Genomic DNA, 15,856 nt, shown 5'->3' with positions numbered 1-15,856 from the left:
CCATAAGCCTAGAGAAGCGATTTTGGGAGACACTCTTGTAAGTTGTAACCGTTTATTAGATTCAAAATGTGTATAAATATGTCAGAGGTATGTATTTGTTCTGATGTTCTCAGCTTCATTCCATGTCTGTTTTTGCTTATGAACAAAAAAGCTTTATTGCCCCTTGAGGGAAATTGTTTTGCCAAATGAGCCTTATAAAATGCCTTAAACATAAAAACCAGACTTGCATTGCCATTAAAACACAAAACATCAAGACAGCATAAAAAAGGGGGCATAAGGCTGATCTCCAGAGAGGTCAAAGGTCAGGTTCAGATACAGAACAAACCATCTCATGCCGGTGGAGATTCAATAACCTGAGAGAAGCTTCAACAGGACAAATGTTTGCTGAACAGGCTTTATCACATTCAACTTTGGTAAAAACATCTGTAACCTTCCACTCACTGGTTTTCTTTATGCTTCTATGGATTATACGTGGAGACCAAACTTCCATATTGTTGCTACATCAAGTTAAATGAAATCATTGATTAGTAAAACGTAGTCATGTTCAGGTGAACGTGGTGCGAAATGTTTATGTGGTACAAAATGGAACATGGGGCTGAAATCTTAGAAATAACTCATATTTCATGATGCGTCAACAATCTCAAACCTTTTGTCTGCATTACTTCAGCTCAGTTTCATGACGTGGCAGAGGGGAAAGGCAGACTTGATCTCACTCCAAATGATCTTACAGGGCATCTTCCTCCTGGATGCCATATTTACACTCTAACTCAGCGAGGTCTGCTTCACACGAGTGGGATTGATATATAGCAACATGAGTAAGAACATATCGAGCCCAAAAGTCAGTCATTTGTTGAAGAGTACAGTAGGACTGGTGTTATTTTAGCTCAGACAGCTTCACACATCTGCATTTTCTGCCAAAACGGGGACAACAGGACACATGTGGAGAAATAAATCACTTGATTTGTTCAGTTTGCAACTGCACGAGCTCTTTATCCGACTTTCTATTGCAGTCATGTGGAATCGTGTGGAGAATGGCAGGTTTTATGGACCAAATAAGGAAAATGATTTTATTTGTTTTGTAGTCTATCAAACCAAAACAAATATGGCGAGTACACAAATGAAATTTGACAAAGAGGTTTCCAGAGACAAAGTCATTTCTCATTCACATTCTGTTCAGAAACATAACACATCGTAAACAGTAGAAGGCCTGTGCACTGAGCAAAAGAGCGGCATGCAAACAGGCCCGTAAACATTACAATCATTTGTCAAGAAATCATTAAAGTAGTGTAACATTTCATAAAAAAACATTTAAAATTGCATCCAGAGCGTATCAACTGGTTTAGGAATAGTCAGACTTCAATAAAAAAAGCAGTGACTCCGAGAAACAGGAATATCAAGCTGTAGGTGGTGCTGCTTACTGAGCGGGATGACAGCTGGGAGGACACCGTGAGTGTGATCCCTGGACGACAGCGATCGCAGCCCTCACCACAGAAGAAGCAGGAGTTCAGGTTGCGAAGAGCATCTGAGTTGTATCCTCTCACTGCTTTTCTCGCTGTGAGACAGGGAGAATGATCCTCAGTGCACGACCGGTCATTCAGTTCATCACAAGACGAAGCAGACTTTGATGGCATCGTTATAACAGCGCACTGGATTTCACTTTCAGGCTCGTGCTTTAAAAAACATTTCGCATACGTGCGTTTCGCACAAGGAAATTACAGCAACGTTAACTGACCGTTTCAAACTGTACTCACTAGGTTCATAGTAGTCAGAGACCTGCAGCACAGCATCCTGTACGTGGGCCACTTTGTAATCTCTGATGACTGGAAGTCCAATGCAAACCTCTGACTTGGTAAGCTGCAAGTGGGACCACATAAGTGAGTGATTGCATGCAGTAAAACACAATATACCTGACATTTTTCTATGAATTCAAGAAGCTAGAGGCGGGAGGAGAGAAGAGAAATGCAAACACATCTCCTTTAGCCTCCTCACAGAAGCTAATATTGTCTTACATACTGTAAAAGTGTCCACTGGATGATGTGTCTATCTACTATACTGTGCTGTACGTAATGGTAATAACTTATTTTCTCATTCATAACCATGACATTTATGAACTTTAAATGCTAGCAGTGAGCTAATTTACAACCACAGCTTAGATATCTACAGTGTTTTAGTCTCAGTTAGCAACAAGGACACCCATCCTCGTGTTTTTTTCCTCTGTTGCATCTTTTAAACTGTGGTTCTTTGCAGGTCCTTACAGTAGCTCCTATTGTGGACACAAAGGTCATGTTCTCATTCTTTTCTCAGGAAATGTGGCAATTTTAATGACCCGAGGAGGAGTCTGTATTCAGAAATGGCACGCAAATTGCATCATGATGGGTTTTGACCTCTACTTCTGATACTTTTGAGACTCAGCATAAACTGCTTTCATGCGATAAAGAAATAAAGATGATCTAAAATAAAAGTGTTTAGTAACCCCTCACCAGAATGATATTCTTGGCAGTGAGGCGAAGGCTTTGAAACACCCCTTAAATCATCATGTTGGGAAATAAAATTTATGGGGAAAAAAACCCATAAATGATCATTTGACTGAGTAAAAACAGGCTGAAAAACAGATTCTGTCTTCTGTATTTTCTGTATTCTAGTCTCTCGTGCCTGACCATGAAACGCTAACATGATGAAACACTTACTGAATCAAGGTAGAGGCTGACTTTCTCTGGCTGTACCTCCACCTTCCTGATAAGATCTGTTGGCGTGGCTCCAGGTGAGAGGCTGAAACCACTGAGCATGCCCACATCCAGTATAACCATGCCTGTATGAGGTATCACCTGATTGTCCTTTAATCTGGCCAGGACAAAAGCAGAGAGGTCATATGAACTGAGTCCCTTATTTTATAGAATGACACAGTATTTTACTCTAAAAATGACATTAGGTTGACACACAGGTCTGCCTGTGCTGCTGCTCTGTACCTGGTGCATATAGATAACAGCATGTGATTGTGGTCTTCATCCTCAGTGACATTCACATCCAATGAGAAGGCCTCCTCGTGCGTGGCGTGCTGGAGGTTCTGTGAAAATGCTTTTCTCTCCAAGTTGTAAAAGATATTCAGCTGGAAGGATTCATGCAGATGTTCGAAAATGTAAAAACTGGGATTTAAAGCTCAGCTTAAGAGCTAACGTTTACTTGTGCTGGATGTCTGTGACATGGATGATTAAGTGCAAATGCCTCAAGGTCACAAAAACAGTATCTGTTGGAGGCTTGAGAAAACGCTCGCCTCCAAGAAGCAAACACAAACAAAGGACTGAATCTCTGTATTTGTTTACATGTTTCAACATCAAAGCACTGACTCACAGAAGGTTAAAAACAGGATATGCAACAGACGGTGGTCTGGAGACGAAGACAACAGGTTACAATACTGAACACAGTGGAAAGATTAACCTTTCACCTCCTCTGAGTCATACTATCTGGACACACTGAACGTAGACAGGACCTCAAGCTGCAGTCCGGATGCTAATGATGGGTTTAGCTGCTTTGGTTTAGCTTTTACAATGCACCACATTTTGCCGGGTGAAGCCGTCGAGCACAGCTGCTGTGTTCAATTTATTCTGGTCATGCTCCAGTTGTTAAGCTATTCTTTATGTTGAGTTGAATATGTTGCAGGTATGAAAACATTCCTGCACTGTGTGGGAAAGTTTGGAGTTACATGGAGAAGTTTAGCAGAACGCAATAAATGCATGGCAGTACAGCACAAAGGAGAACAATAACACTGTATGACTGTACCTGAAATATTGCAAATCCTCTTCCCTCCATGTATATATGTAGGTCGACATCTTTGTCAGCATTGATCTAAGAAATAGAGAGTAAATGGAAAATAAAGAAAGTCCAGGACGACAGCAGCATCATCACACATAGCACAGAAAGTACAGCATCATCTTAAATATCTAATCAAATCATAAAGAAATTTGACAACGCGCTTCAGATTGGACCCACATCTCTTACCTCTTGGCTCTGATACATCCCATAGGTGGTTGAGTTGATGTGAAATATTGACTCAAACGAAGATGTCGGGTCAGATATTTTGAGCCTGAGGTCGATGGCGTTGGCACCACTGAAGGCAGCGTAGTAAGCCAGGGCCTGGAGGCCAATTATAGTGTCCTGAGGAAGAAGACAGAGAAGGAGAAAAGGTCAAAACACCTGCACCTGGAATACACGACGGCACATATCCTTTGGTGCAGACTCAGGGGATATTTTAATATATTTTAACACGAGGACACTACGGAAAAATCAGACAAAATCCCCAAAACCTCACAACTCCAGTCAGCCTCCACTCCATCAGTTGGTCAAAACTCAGTCAACACACTCATCAGCAGGCTAAACTTCACTCGTGAACGGCAGGTTTCATTTGTAAATGTCAGACGATGATGCAACATGAAGATGTTAAAATCTCTCAACTTGAATAAACAGGTCTTATTGTGCTTCCAGCTGCACAGTTCAATAGCACTTGTGTCACCTGTGTCGTCCCGAAGCCTCCCAGATGATTTCTCTGACTGCTTAACCATTTCATGAGCGTGATGCCCTCCACCAAGCTGCCACGCTGTCGAAGAGCCAGCAGCACGTAAGAGGTCATCTCGATCTGCGCCGAGCGTGGCTGCCAGCCGTGCGACTCCAGGCCTGCTGAAGAGCTCCACATCATGACTCCATCTTTAGAACAAAATGACAAACCATGTCATCAGTCATACAGATCTATCATGCAACACAGCTGACATTACACACTGAATTACCTCTGTAGTCTGCTCTCCTGCTGAGTTCAGTCAGGGCAGCGCCAGCCACAGGACTATTAGCCAGAGCTAAAGCATAGGCCGCCAGACACAGGCTGTAGTTACTGAGCCCACCACTGGACACTTTGTCCTCCAGGTACCTCTGGGTCAGGGACACATTACCTGAGTACATCTCCTTCACACAGAGGAAACAGACAGATCATTACAGTCAATGGACGTCTTTTACTCATATTCTTTATCCAGTGTAGAGCAGTTAAATATGATATACTCTGACTATGATTTCTCTCCTGGCTCACCGCGTAGCTGTCGTCCTCCAGCAGTGCCATTAGTACGTAGGCAGTGAGTGCCACTGGACCATTATCCAGTCCTCCCTGCATCTCTGTGTGGATCAACCTGCCCACCTCACTGAACTCCCCCTGTGGTCCCTGCTGTTTCAAGAGCCAAATCATGGCCCTGGTCAGGACACTCTGGTCTACCTGCATGTAGGGCTGAGCCTGGAGGAAGCACCTGAGCACGAAGGCCGTCAACCTGGGACCAGAGGAAGGAGAAGGAGCATTAGAGATGGAGAAACTAAAGCATTTTTTATCTGAACCAACATGAGGTGTCCTCTCATAAAAGATAGAAAGTACAGGACCTACCATGTGCTACCAGAGGAGCTGCTGCCAAGAAAAGCACTGAATGAACCATCAGGTCGTTGGAAGGACAGTTGTCTTCGATATCCTTAGAGCAGAAAATAGATCGCACCGCTCAAAAGATGGCCTGTTACATCTCAGGAGCAGGAAATAACCCTCGCCATAGATTCATCTGTATATATTCACTGTATGTGAGTGACTCTCATGTAAAGGCTGCTGACCTTCCTTCATGTAGCCCTGAGCTCTGCTCCGGATGTCCTTGCTGTCCTGGGCTGACTGGTCCAGGTACTGCAGAACATAAATACTCGGAGCAAAGTGGATCATGTTCTGCTCCCCACAGCCAAGAGGCATCTGAACCAGCGAATCCAAGTTACTGATGGACGGGGCCAAGATATCACCTGCGTCAAGCAATACAGGAAAGGAGGAAGGGTTTAACTGTTGCACCACATGTCCACTAACAGGGACACAAAGCGTCTGACTGACCTAGATGGTTTTGGTGAGTCTTATTTAGTTTCTGTTGAGTTTGGGTGTGCTTTACGATGGCTTATTAAACTGGTCATAGTTCAGTGAAAGACAGAGGCTTGGAGGAAGGTGGATGTTTGTATTTTTTTGTTTAACAAGATACAGAAAGAGTTTATGGAGACTATTTCCTTTGTTGACAGTTTGTGGGTTTATTTAGTAGATTAATAAATAAACATAGCGAACTCGCTGCTCACACATGTATCTCAGCTGAACGTGGGTGAATATATCACAGATTGTCGTGCTGACCTGCACGTAAAAGAAAATATCTTCAAAATGGCCACTTAAAAAGTCACAGCAGTGATTTTAATTACTGCATGGAAGGATGGAGGGGAAACTGTAAAACACCGATCACATCCAGGCTCCATCCAGCACGTTCGCTTGATGTGTAACAAAGCTCGCTACCACAAAAAGTGCAGAAACCACAAATTTGGTTCCGACTGAGGAAAATACTGATGCTTGCCTTTCTACCATGACAAATGGCCAACATCCCTCAACCTGAATGGAGCCAAGCCAAACAGCCTGACAGCTGTTCAGAATCTGTCCACCATAAACACTCCTGTTTGATGTCCAACGTTTCCATTTTTCAACATTCAGTACTAAATGTTTTCAGGACAGCGCTGAGCTCAGTGAGCATATACCCTGAGCTCATCACATGAACACAAAGGGAAAATGCGAGCACGTATTACACATGCCTAATTGACTAAAAGTAAACAAAGACAGCTCTCAGATGGAACTGCCACTGGCACAACAGGGAGGACAAATGGTAGACGTACCAACCAATGCCACATGGGCCCTCTGGCTGCCCGGTACCACATCTGGTGGAAAGGAGAAGGAGACGAATCTGGAATTGTTGTGTTTCATTGGTGCCAGCTCCAGGAACAGAGTCTCTGAGAAGGACTGCTCAACTCCCTCAGGCTTCGGAAACATGGAAGTTATTCACTGTTATCATAGGATTAACCATATGCCACGTAGCACCATGAATTTCACACTGCAACCTTAAGTCTAAATACACTTTATTACCAAGACATGCATGGACAGAAATAAAGGATTGGAGCCAGCAGCCGCTTCGCCACAACCCCGCTATCCTCAGCTTCACCAAGTTAGACTGAACGCTCTAAATTCAGAGTTATTTTCCAATGTTTCCATCATACCACACCTTCACAAGCACTCTCCAAACAAGGCTGTCTGAGGCCTCTGCAGATACAGCGTCCACGAATATTTCCACCATGCCCAGTGCCACAAGCCTTATAGGGAACAGCGCTGAAGCAGACGCATGACTCCCTAAGATCAGTTTTTGGGCATTTACCACAGAGACATCCCCGTTGTCTGCCAAAACAAACTCAAAGGCCTCACTCTGCGCTATCAGAAGGATGACCTGTGGAGAGAAACATATGGGAGCACAATCCTTGAAAACACAGGAAGTCACTGTCTGTGTGCCATAAATGACAGTGACAGGCTTTTATTATGGGAAGACACCAATCAATTGCCAGTGCGGGAGTTTCTTGTATCCAAAAAGAAAAGTAATACAGGTCAGGTAATTTACCAGACCGATATGATCCAGAATATTCCACAAACGCAACCCTTCATACCTCTATGTCGTGCTCTGAATGGTTGATGACGTTCACCTGCAGCACAATCTCCTCTCCTCTGATGAGGTGTGAGGGGAGAGAGGCATCCAGAGACAAGGAAAAATCTTTGGACACGCTCAGCTGTGAATGACAGGACATTAACTCATTCAAGCGTAGCTTTGGCTAACGTTGTTAGCAGCATACATCAAAGCAAGGGAACAGGGCTCCTACAAGGTCATAGCCTTAGTATGACTCTTCATATATTAATGTAAATGGGCTCTTTAGTTCTGTAAATTCCATTAGGCTAGATTTCTTTAAAATAGATGTGCAACATTTTCACACTGATATATAATGAGCACTTTTCTTATTTAGCCATGCTAGCAGTGCGGGTCCAGGGATGGGAGTATCAGCGTATGAAACATCTGGAGTAGCACAACATTTTCATGGTTCCCAGAGGATGAACCCTTATGACTTTGGCGATCTTCTGACTTTTCCTCGTGCCACCAAGAGGTTGAATCAGTTCCCCTGTCTTCTTTTCAGCACAGCAACAGAAGCGCAACATCCTCTTTGCAAAAAGAAACAAGATTTGCGAGAAAGACAAACCCCAAATTTGAGATCATGAGTATTTAGTTACTTTTTGTGGTGCAGGGGTGAAGCCCAAACCCAGATTGTCTGACATCACCAGTGCAACAGCTCTCAAAGACGTGAAGCCATCTGGCACTGTTATCTTCTCACTTGTCCATGTTTTATCACTGACAGAAATAACAAACAAAAGACTAACACTCAATTTATTACTCAGGCTTTGTCCTAAACGTGTGCATGCAATGAACTGTGCTCGTATGTTTGGTGATACTGGTCATTCACTGGAACCACTCACCCATTTCCACTCACCTAACATTAGCGTCTAACCACAGCAAAGATTCAGCAGCATCCAACCAGTGGCTCCAGTACCTCTCTACCATTGGGACATCATCTCCTGAAAACCCCAATGAAGAGAGAGATCAGAGGAAGCTCAGACTGTACAAATATCCGAGGAATGAGGATTTAATCCAGCGGTACTGAAATTGTGAGACCAATCCGATATGCTCAATGGCCACAAGAGGTACTCTAAATATAAAGCAGATGCTATGTTAAAGGTTATCTTTGCTATCATACCATTTTTAGGTCCATCAGGCTCATCTTTCTTATGTAGTCTGGCATTGGTCAGCATCTTAATATTACATTCCTGTGGTGTGAAAGACATTAAAAGATGATAACAATGTTAATTCTGTTACAGTAGCTGTGTTTTCAGATACAAACCAGCATCAAAGTCAGTGCTGAGAGGTCCACTTTCAGGTCAAGCATCATCAGTGTGACAGCCAGTGAAATATAGGTCAGGTCTTGGCAGGTGATGTAAGATGTAAACCAGTCCAAACTCTGCAAATGCTTGAGGAGGTCTCGCTTTTTAAAATGATCTATTCTACCGAACACAATGTACGCCGCCAGAGCTTTGGAGATGAGGAAAGGTCATCTTAAGACAGCCCACTGTGGAAAAGCTTTGTTCTCCATCTTGCATCCATTAATAAGCCTCAGGTCCTGCACCCAACACGCTAGAGTTACCAGCTCTAAGAAACAGCAGAGTCATCTCCTAACAAAAGCAGACAGATAGGTTACAGCCAGACTAACTGGTTTAGCTGTCACACACTGAATACCCATAGAATATCTGGAAAAGCAGTTTCCCGGAAGAATTAGCAGATTAGACTGGGAGGACTGGTGCTTTGAAATGACACTGTGGTGGACAAAAGAGAAATGACTTTCTGAAGGAGGTTCACAGAAGTTTCAGAGATGATAGTTTGCTCTTTTGTCTAAAGACGAACTTTTTAAGCTTTAGGCTAAAATAGAAGAGTTTTCATACCTGCTCCACTCTCAAGTCGAGGTCAGCATGTGGAGGGTCACCACGTGTCCCCATTACCATGATCCCTACCTGGGAGCTGGGTTCAAGAGCAGTCACTGTGAGCGACACCTCCTCACCTGGCTGGGCTCTGTTACTGCTCCAGTTTAGGGACACCTGAGGAAAGCAAACACACACCCAATCACAGGCACGTCCAGGAGAGTCAGGCACCAATGAGAATAATATGACCGAAAAAACAACAAAGTACATCATTGTGCCGGTTGATGGGGATGTGCGCTGTGTCACTGGTGACCTCTCCGTCAGAGTGGATGTAGTACACAGTGACACAGGCCTCAGGGGACCAGGACTGAGTTGGCGTCAGAGAAAAGGAGGAGGAAGTCTTTGTCCCAGCAGCTACCACCTGACCTCTAGAGCTCACCTGGAAGGACGACAGTAAAAGGAAAGGATTTGATGTTCAATTTAACCACAAACCTCTATGAGTAGTCTCTTTAATAAAGTAATAAGGTAGTGAGGTTCTCATAATGAGGTCATATTTTAGCATTGTGATACCTAAAGAAAACATCATCTCTGAACAATGGAAAACACTGCTGGCTGACTGGTGTGCTGATGTTGCTAATAAAAAAAAAGCAGGGGATCCATGAAAATTTTAGCTCTCCATGCGTCAAACAAAAATGAGAATCAGAGATAAGCGTAGATAAATCTGGGGAGGATCTGGGTAACGCAACACACATCTACAAATGCCAGGAAATGGCGTGAATTTGGTTGAAAGGCTTGAATCTGGTGTTTTATTATGCCTCACATTAAAAATAATCAAGTCCACACTCAATAGCTGTTTTGAAGGTTGTGAGGGCACATAAACGCTCATCACTCCCACATGTTCTGGCCATGTGAAAATGTGAACATGGATTGGGAAAGATGTTCTTAAGTTACGTGATTCCTAAAGGCAGCAGGATATTGTGTCTTGGGTTGATAACAGTAAGTCAAAACTGGTATAAAATGGATGGACAGAGTGACAGATATAAGGGATGTGATGGAAAACATGTTGTTCTGGAGGAATAAGGAGAACGATGACCTTCACTTTTCACTTTCACCCTGATGTAAACAGTCACGTCTTACTTTCTTTTTATCCAATAAACTGAGAAGGATTACAAATTGTACTTACGCGCCATCTTTTCTGTACACTAATTTAGTCGTTTTTACGTATAGCACTTACTGCTTGGGGTTTCTTTGTCGTAAAGCACTTTGAGCTGCAATTCTCACCTGAAAGGTGCTATATAAATCAAGTATTATTACTACAATTACAGCGCTCTATGAGGTTCTTCGTGTGGACATGCAACATGTTAATACTGCAGAAAAGAAAATGGCAAGTTATGTTACCTACAGATGGCATAACAGCATTTGATATATTTGACCAAACATACCACAAAGTGAAGATTAGCTGGTTGAAAGGTGCTGTCCACGTCTAGCTGGAGAGGCAATCCAACCTGGAAGTTAAAACTTTACTGTGACTGCTGTCTTGGTGGCATAAATGAATTAATTTTCCAATGTACCACAATGGTAAAAAACACACGTTTAGGGTTACCTGTGCAGGTAAGGTGTTGATTGGGGAGATCTGAATATATGAGCCACTAGGAGAGGAGTAGTTGTTGTAGACCTTCAGAGTCTCCTCAGTGGACTGGAACGTTGCCTGAATATAAACACAAGACACAGAAAAATGAGCCTGTGGGCTAAAATGATTGCTGGTGACACATGAACGATATCCTCAGTCTTTGTGTGTTCTTTGTGCGGATGTTTTTCACCTCGCACGGTCAAATCTGTGTCACAAACTGTAACACAAACTAAACATGTTTACTTAAGTTTACACGTCCTGGGATCATTTTCTTAATGGTGAACATGTGTCTCATCCCACAGTACTGAAACTACTCCTCTTACATACAGCGAAACTGCTTTTCCCAGAGGACCAACATTCCAGCTACTGTAAATCAAATCACTCACCCTTATAAAAAGCATCTCTACTTGATCCTGTAATTTAAACCGAACGTGGATGTTCCCGTCCTCAGGCACTGGAAGTGTCAGAGTTGTAGGCTCAGCAGTCGTTGTGGATGTTCTCTGAGTGACTTCAATCACAGCAGAGTACATTAGATCCACTGAGCTGAGGGGCTTTCTGTCATATCTAGAGATCCTTAGCTGTGGAATATAAACCGAGAAGTTAGTATCTTGTGGAAATAATGGCTTAAAATAGATGTCAAATCAACAGAATAACAGTAATATTTCGCTCACTTTTGAAGAGAAGTGTAAAGATGGCTTTAGTGCAGGTGGAAAATCATGGAACGCAAGCTGGAATGTGTTCTTCATAAGCTGGACCTCACTCGTCTGGTTCACTTTAACTCCTTGGGTGACAAGGGAGGGTGTAACGGTGATTGAACGGCGCAAGGCTGCAGCTGAGATGCAGACTATGCTTCAATCAACATTGCTTCCAAACATATCTCACCTGTGGAGCTATCAGTGACACTGGCAGCAACATGTAATCGGCCGTCACTGCTGAGTCCCGAAGTGTGAAGGGCTTGAAGCAGATCTTTGCTGAAGAAAAACCCAGTTGACCCATAGATCTGAAAAACAATGGCCAAATGTGAGCCAATTCCATTTAGCATGGAGAGTCTTCAACCATAAACACTGGCTAAAAGCACAGGGAGCTCACTTGTAGTGTCCACTCTTTCAAAAATGAGCTACAGGGACCATAAAACCTCACCTCTTTAGTTTGTGTGTGGATGACTGAAGAGGCCGCAGATGCAAGAGTGACTGAGACGTCGAGCGTTCCCTGTACAGGTTGTCCACTGGGGTAACTAGAGGGAAAAAAACAAAGTAATGCTTGCTTAACATGTGTGCAAATGTGATATCATTGCTTTGCATGAGCTAACTGAACTCACAGCGCTCTCACTGATCCTGACATGTCATCTCCAACAAGGATGTGTGAAGCCGTCTTGAACAGCACTTCAAAAGGAGGATGCTCTGCAACAGAAAGTCGGTAAAATTATGGGAATGACAGGTACTGTCTTCCTCGCTATGGGTTTGATTTCGAGCTCAGAGGGAACAAAGCGGCAGTGATGGATGGGGGTTGGCTGATGATCTAAAGGTCATCGCCCCAACAACTCGATAGCCAATTACATCTCATTAGCGAGACACATGGCGCCTCACATGGAGCTTCACACCCTTCAACTGATGCGGACTGATCTCAAATGAGGAATTTCTTTTTTTTAGCTGGTCGTCCTCCAGCTGAGCTCCACAGTAATACAGTTATTAAGTTTACCCACAGACTACAGCCATGCTAGCAGCTCTGTGAGGCTGCACTTACTTGAAGTCATGTTTACTGTGTTAGTTTAGTGTGTTAGCATGCTAATATTTGCAAATTACCACTAAACACAAAGCACTGCTGAGGGTGATGGTAATGCCATTAGTTTTGTAGGTATTTGCTCATAAACTGAAGTATTCAACACACACAATACTTTGAATCTATCATCTAGGGACCCTGAATATCTACCCAATACCAATCCACCAAATTTCATGGAAATCTGTCCAGTAGTTGAGATATTTCAGTAGAAATCTACGTTAGCCTCATGGTGGCTAGAGGAAAAGTGAGGGGATCCCCAGAGTTTCAGAAAACAATCATGCAGTGCGCCTTGGTATTTGTTGGTTATGACTTGCATTGATAACAAAGAAAAGTACAAGTAAATAATTGAAGTATATCTGGTCTCACTCCATCGATAGCTGTTGGGATTTTTCAGTTTTGACCAAAGTAGTGGACTGGCCAACTGACCAATCAACAGTGCCTTCCTTTAGGGCTGCTGACGTGAGAAATAGCATTTCAACGAACTGATTTATTACCGTTATGCTCCACAGTGAATGCTCTCTCATCAGTCACGCCCTGTAAGGAAAGAGGATGGGAGGTAAAATGTCAGTCACGTCAGTCTATTCATCAGCATGTTACCCAAAGGTGAAGATTTCAACCTCACATTCACTGCTGTTGTGATTGCCCACTGTCCAAGAAGAGCTGTCTGGGATAGACTGAATTCCCGCAACACAATCCCCAGATTCCCTGTGGACGTCCACCTGTCCACAACGTTCCCACTGGGATCCTGTGTGCGACAAAAGAACGTTAGTCAATCTTCCCACCATCGCACAATGCCCAGCTGAACATCTATTCAACTCCGCTGGCTTTGTTCAGATGACAGAGACCTACCTGTATAGAGATATCCACCCTGCCTTTGTATGGACGGTTATCCAACTGAACAGACACAATTCTGACTCTGACCGTATCACCTGGTGGGTAATGTGATTTGTCGGTTTGAATGAAGGTGGAGACATTTCTGGGGCTGAAGCTGAGGCTGGTGGTGCTGGTGAAAATGAGACTGTCCTCCCTGTAGCCGCTCACCGTCAAGTTTAAGAGGGTATTTTTCGTTAGAAATCCAAGAATCTGGAGCGATTGTAGAAGCATTTTCAGAAATGTGTACATGCGCTTTCAGGCTTAACAGGACATATTTTCTCATCTGTGAGGAAGAAAACTGAATTTTGAGAGAAGAAAAACAAAGAGAAGGAAATTCATACTCACAGGAGGGAGTGTGAGGACTCTGGTCAAACCTTAAGAAGCAGAATGATGCTTTAGCCCTCTAAAAGCCAAAAAGTAATTATGCAAATCAAGCCTAAACCTCTATGCAATTGCAGTGTCACCTCCTGGGAAGTCCTCTGTTTGGGTTACTTTGGTGCTGCCGTGTGCCACTTCTGCCCTCACCCAGCCAGGGAAGTCAGCAAGGACGGTGACAGCCAGCGGCGTGGGTGTCCCAGCATGCAACACCTCTGGACCCGACACCAGAAACAACACCCTGGCAGAATGAGGAGGAATGGCTTGTTACTGACTAGTAAACATGAATTTAGGTATTCAAGAAAATAACAAACCACGTCTCTTACCTGGACGAATCCTGAGTCGAGCCAGGTACAGCAGAACACACAACTCCCAAACACACAAGCAGGGTCCAGATCCCAGCCATGCTTCTGTCCCCGGCTTCGACACACGTTCAGCCAAAACACCAAACTGACAGCGGCCGCTTCGTGAAGCACAGGTGACCTGAACCTACGCTTTACAAAACCCCACCTCCTGTCCTCACACCAGCGTCCCATGAGGCCGCACTCACATGCTCATACACACTGGGATGCATACACATATTATCACACACGAATTCTTTGTCACACACAAAGGAGGAAGTAGAGTGGGCTCACACACTCTTTAACGCCTTTGCCCAGGGGGATGCGTCTCGTCTGTCTATTCAGGGTTTGACAATTCCCAGTGCTGTCCAAAGCACAGAGAGACGCTCTGGCGTTACTTCATCCATACTGAGAAGAAAATACGTCTTGAATGTCAGAAGGAGCACAACTCTGCATGCAATATGTGACACAAAACCACCCGGGAGTTTAATTCTTGGCATGTTATCTGAAAATAGAGGCTGCTATTTCAATCTGCAGTGTTTTCGGAAACATTTCAATACTTCATACCGCCTCCTTGAAAAACAAGTCCATATTATCGCAATGCAGCTATGTGGTAAACAGGTTTGACATTTTAATTAGCTTGTGACAACACATGGCAACAGAACCGCAGGGTGTCAGCGGGGCTTTGTCTTGGGAGAAAATGAAGATTACTTTGTTCAAACAGCCCCTATCCAAAATAGCCACCGCCACTCTATGTAGTTTGATTTAACTTGAAAAAGGGATGTCGCCATTGTTACAACTGTGTTTTGTACTTGACGCAAGCATGACAGAAAAATACATTTTACACAAAGAACAAAAAATAGCAGCATGGAGGAGACGAGCTGACATCATAGGAGCATATTTTAACCCCTAAGCAGTAATTTAAACTGTCACTGAGGGACATCCAGGCAAAATAAAAACCTGTATTAATGCTTCTTTACCAGCAGAGGGTAGTAGAGTCCAAGCTAACTTAGCACTTAAAACTTGCTTGTTCCTGTCTAATCGAGAACCTGGACTATATCAGAAGAGAAGGGAATACTTTACAGGCCTTGAAGCCCATAAATGGACACTAGTTTCCTTTGAAAGTCACTGCTATATCCAATATCCACACAACATCATTTGCTTCATATTAACATTTTATTTATTTGGTATGTTTTTTTTTCACACTAGTTACATATAGACATGTTTTACAATGGTCTACTTCCACAAAAAAAAGGATTATTTTTCCAACATTTGGCACGTATGACTTTGGCAACAGACTTGTCCAAACAGAGCCAGTTTGTTAGTTTCTCAGCACTGGTGCAATATGAGGATGCGTTCATGGGCCTGTGAGGATGCAGGTGTGACATGAGATGATGTTGCAACCAGACACGCAAGCCTGTGTCGACGTCACTCCTGCGAGGCACATCCCTGATCACCTAAACAGCACTGGCACACGTGTGATAACATGGA

The 15,856-nt window shown here is 43.5% G+C and overlaps 1 protein-coding gene across 1 annotated transcript; it reads right to left on the bottom strand.

Annotated features, from left to right (window-relative positions):
- Positions 1-1,349: 1,349 nt before the first annotated feature.
- LOC139342673 (CD109 antigen-like) lies at positions 1,350-14,430 on the bottom strand. The gene is made up of 32 exons (XM_070979900.1): positions 14,351-14,430; positions 14,114-14,265; positions 13,995-14,023; positions 13,626-13,859; positions 13,399-13,521; positions 13,271-13,310; positions 12,316-12,397; positions 12,138-12,231; positions 11,880-11,997; positions 11,669-11,778; positions 11,384-11,575; positions 10,971-11,075; positions 10,810-10,872; positions 9,636-9,806; positions 9,392-9,544; positions 8,653-8,722; positions 8,389-8,473; positions 8,132-8,249; positions 7,519-7,638; positions 7,086-7,304; positions 6,703-6,844; positions 5,629-5,805; positions 5,414-5,495; positions 5,072-5,303; positions 4,779-4,950; positions 4,508-4,698; positions 3,997-4,152; positions 3,778-3,843; positions 2,967-3,106; positions 2,688-2,841; positions 1,752-1,854; positions 1,350-1,552 (listed from the first exon to the last, which is right to left on the bottom strand). The coding sequence occupies exons 1-32, from the start codon at positions 14,428-14,430 to the stop codon at positions 1,350-1,352; spliced, it is 4,176 nt and encodes a 1,391-aa protein (XP_070836001.1).
- Between the last annotated feature and the right edge of the window lie 1,426 nt (positions 14,431-15,856).

The sequence above is a fragment of the Chaetodon trifascialis genome, chromosome 14 (assembly GCF_039877785.1).
Source record: "Chaetodon trifascialis isolate fChaTrf1 chromosome 14, fChaTrf1.hap1, whole genome shotgun sequence".
Taxonomy (NCBI): Eukaryota; Metazoa; Chordata; class Actinopteri; order Chaetodontiformes; family Chaetodontidae; genus Chaetodon; species Chaetodon trifascialis.
Note: the sequence above shows the minus strand (reverse complement) of the source record. Positions and strands in the feature narration are given on the sequence as shown.

Bases quoted from the DNA above. Each gene is read 5' to 3' on its own strand.
- LOC139342673 (XM_070979900.1), bottom strand. From the start codon at position 14,430: ATGGCTGGGATCTGGACCCTGCTTGTGTGTTTGGGAGTTGTGTGTTCT. The intron at 14,024-14,113 runs GTGACACTGCAA...CTGCTTCTTAAG, and splicing joins AACAGAGGACTTCCCAGGAG to GTTTGACCAGAGTCCTCACA. The intron at 8,474-8,652 runs GTATGATAGCAA...TGGGGTTTTCAG, and splicing joins GCCTGATGGACCTAAAAATG to GAGATGATGTCCCAATGGTA.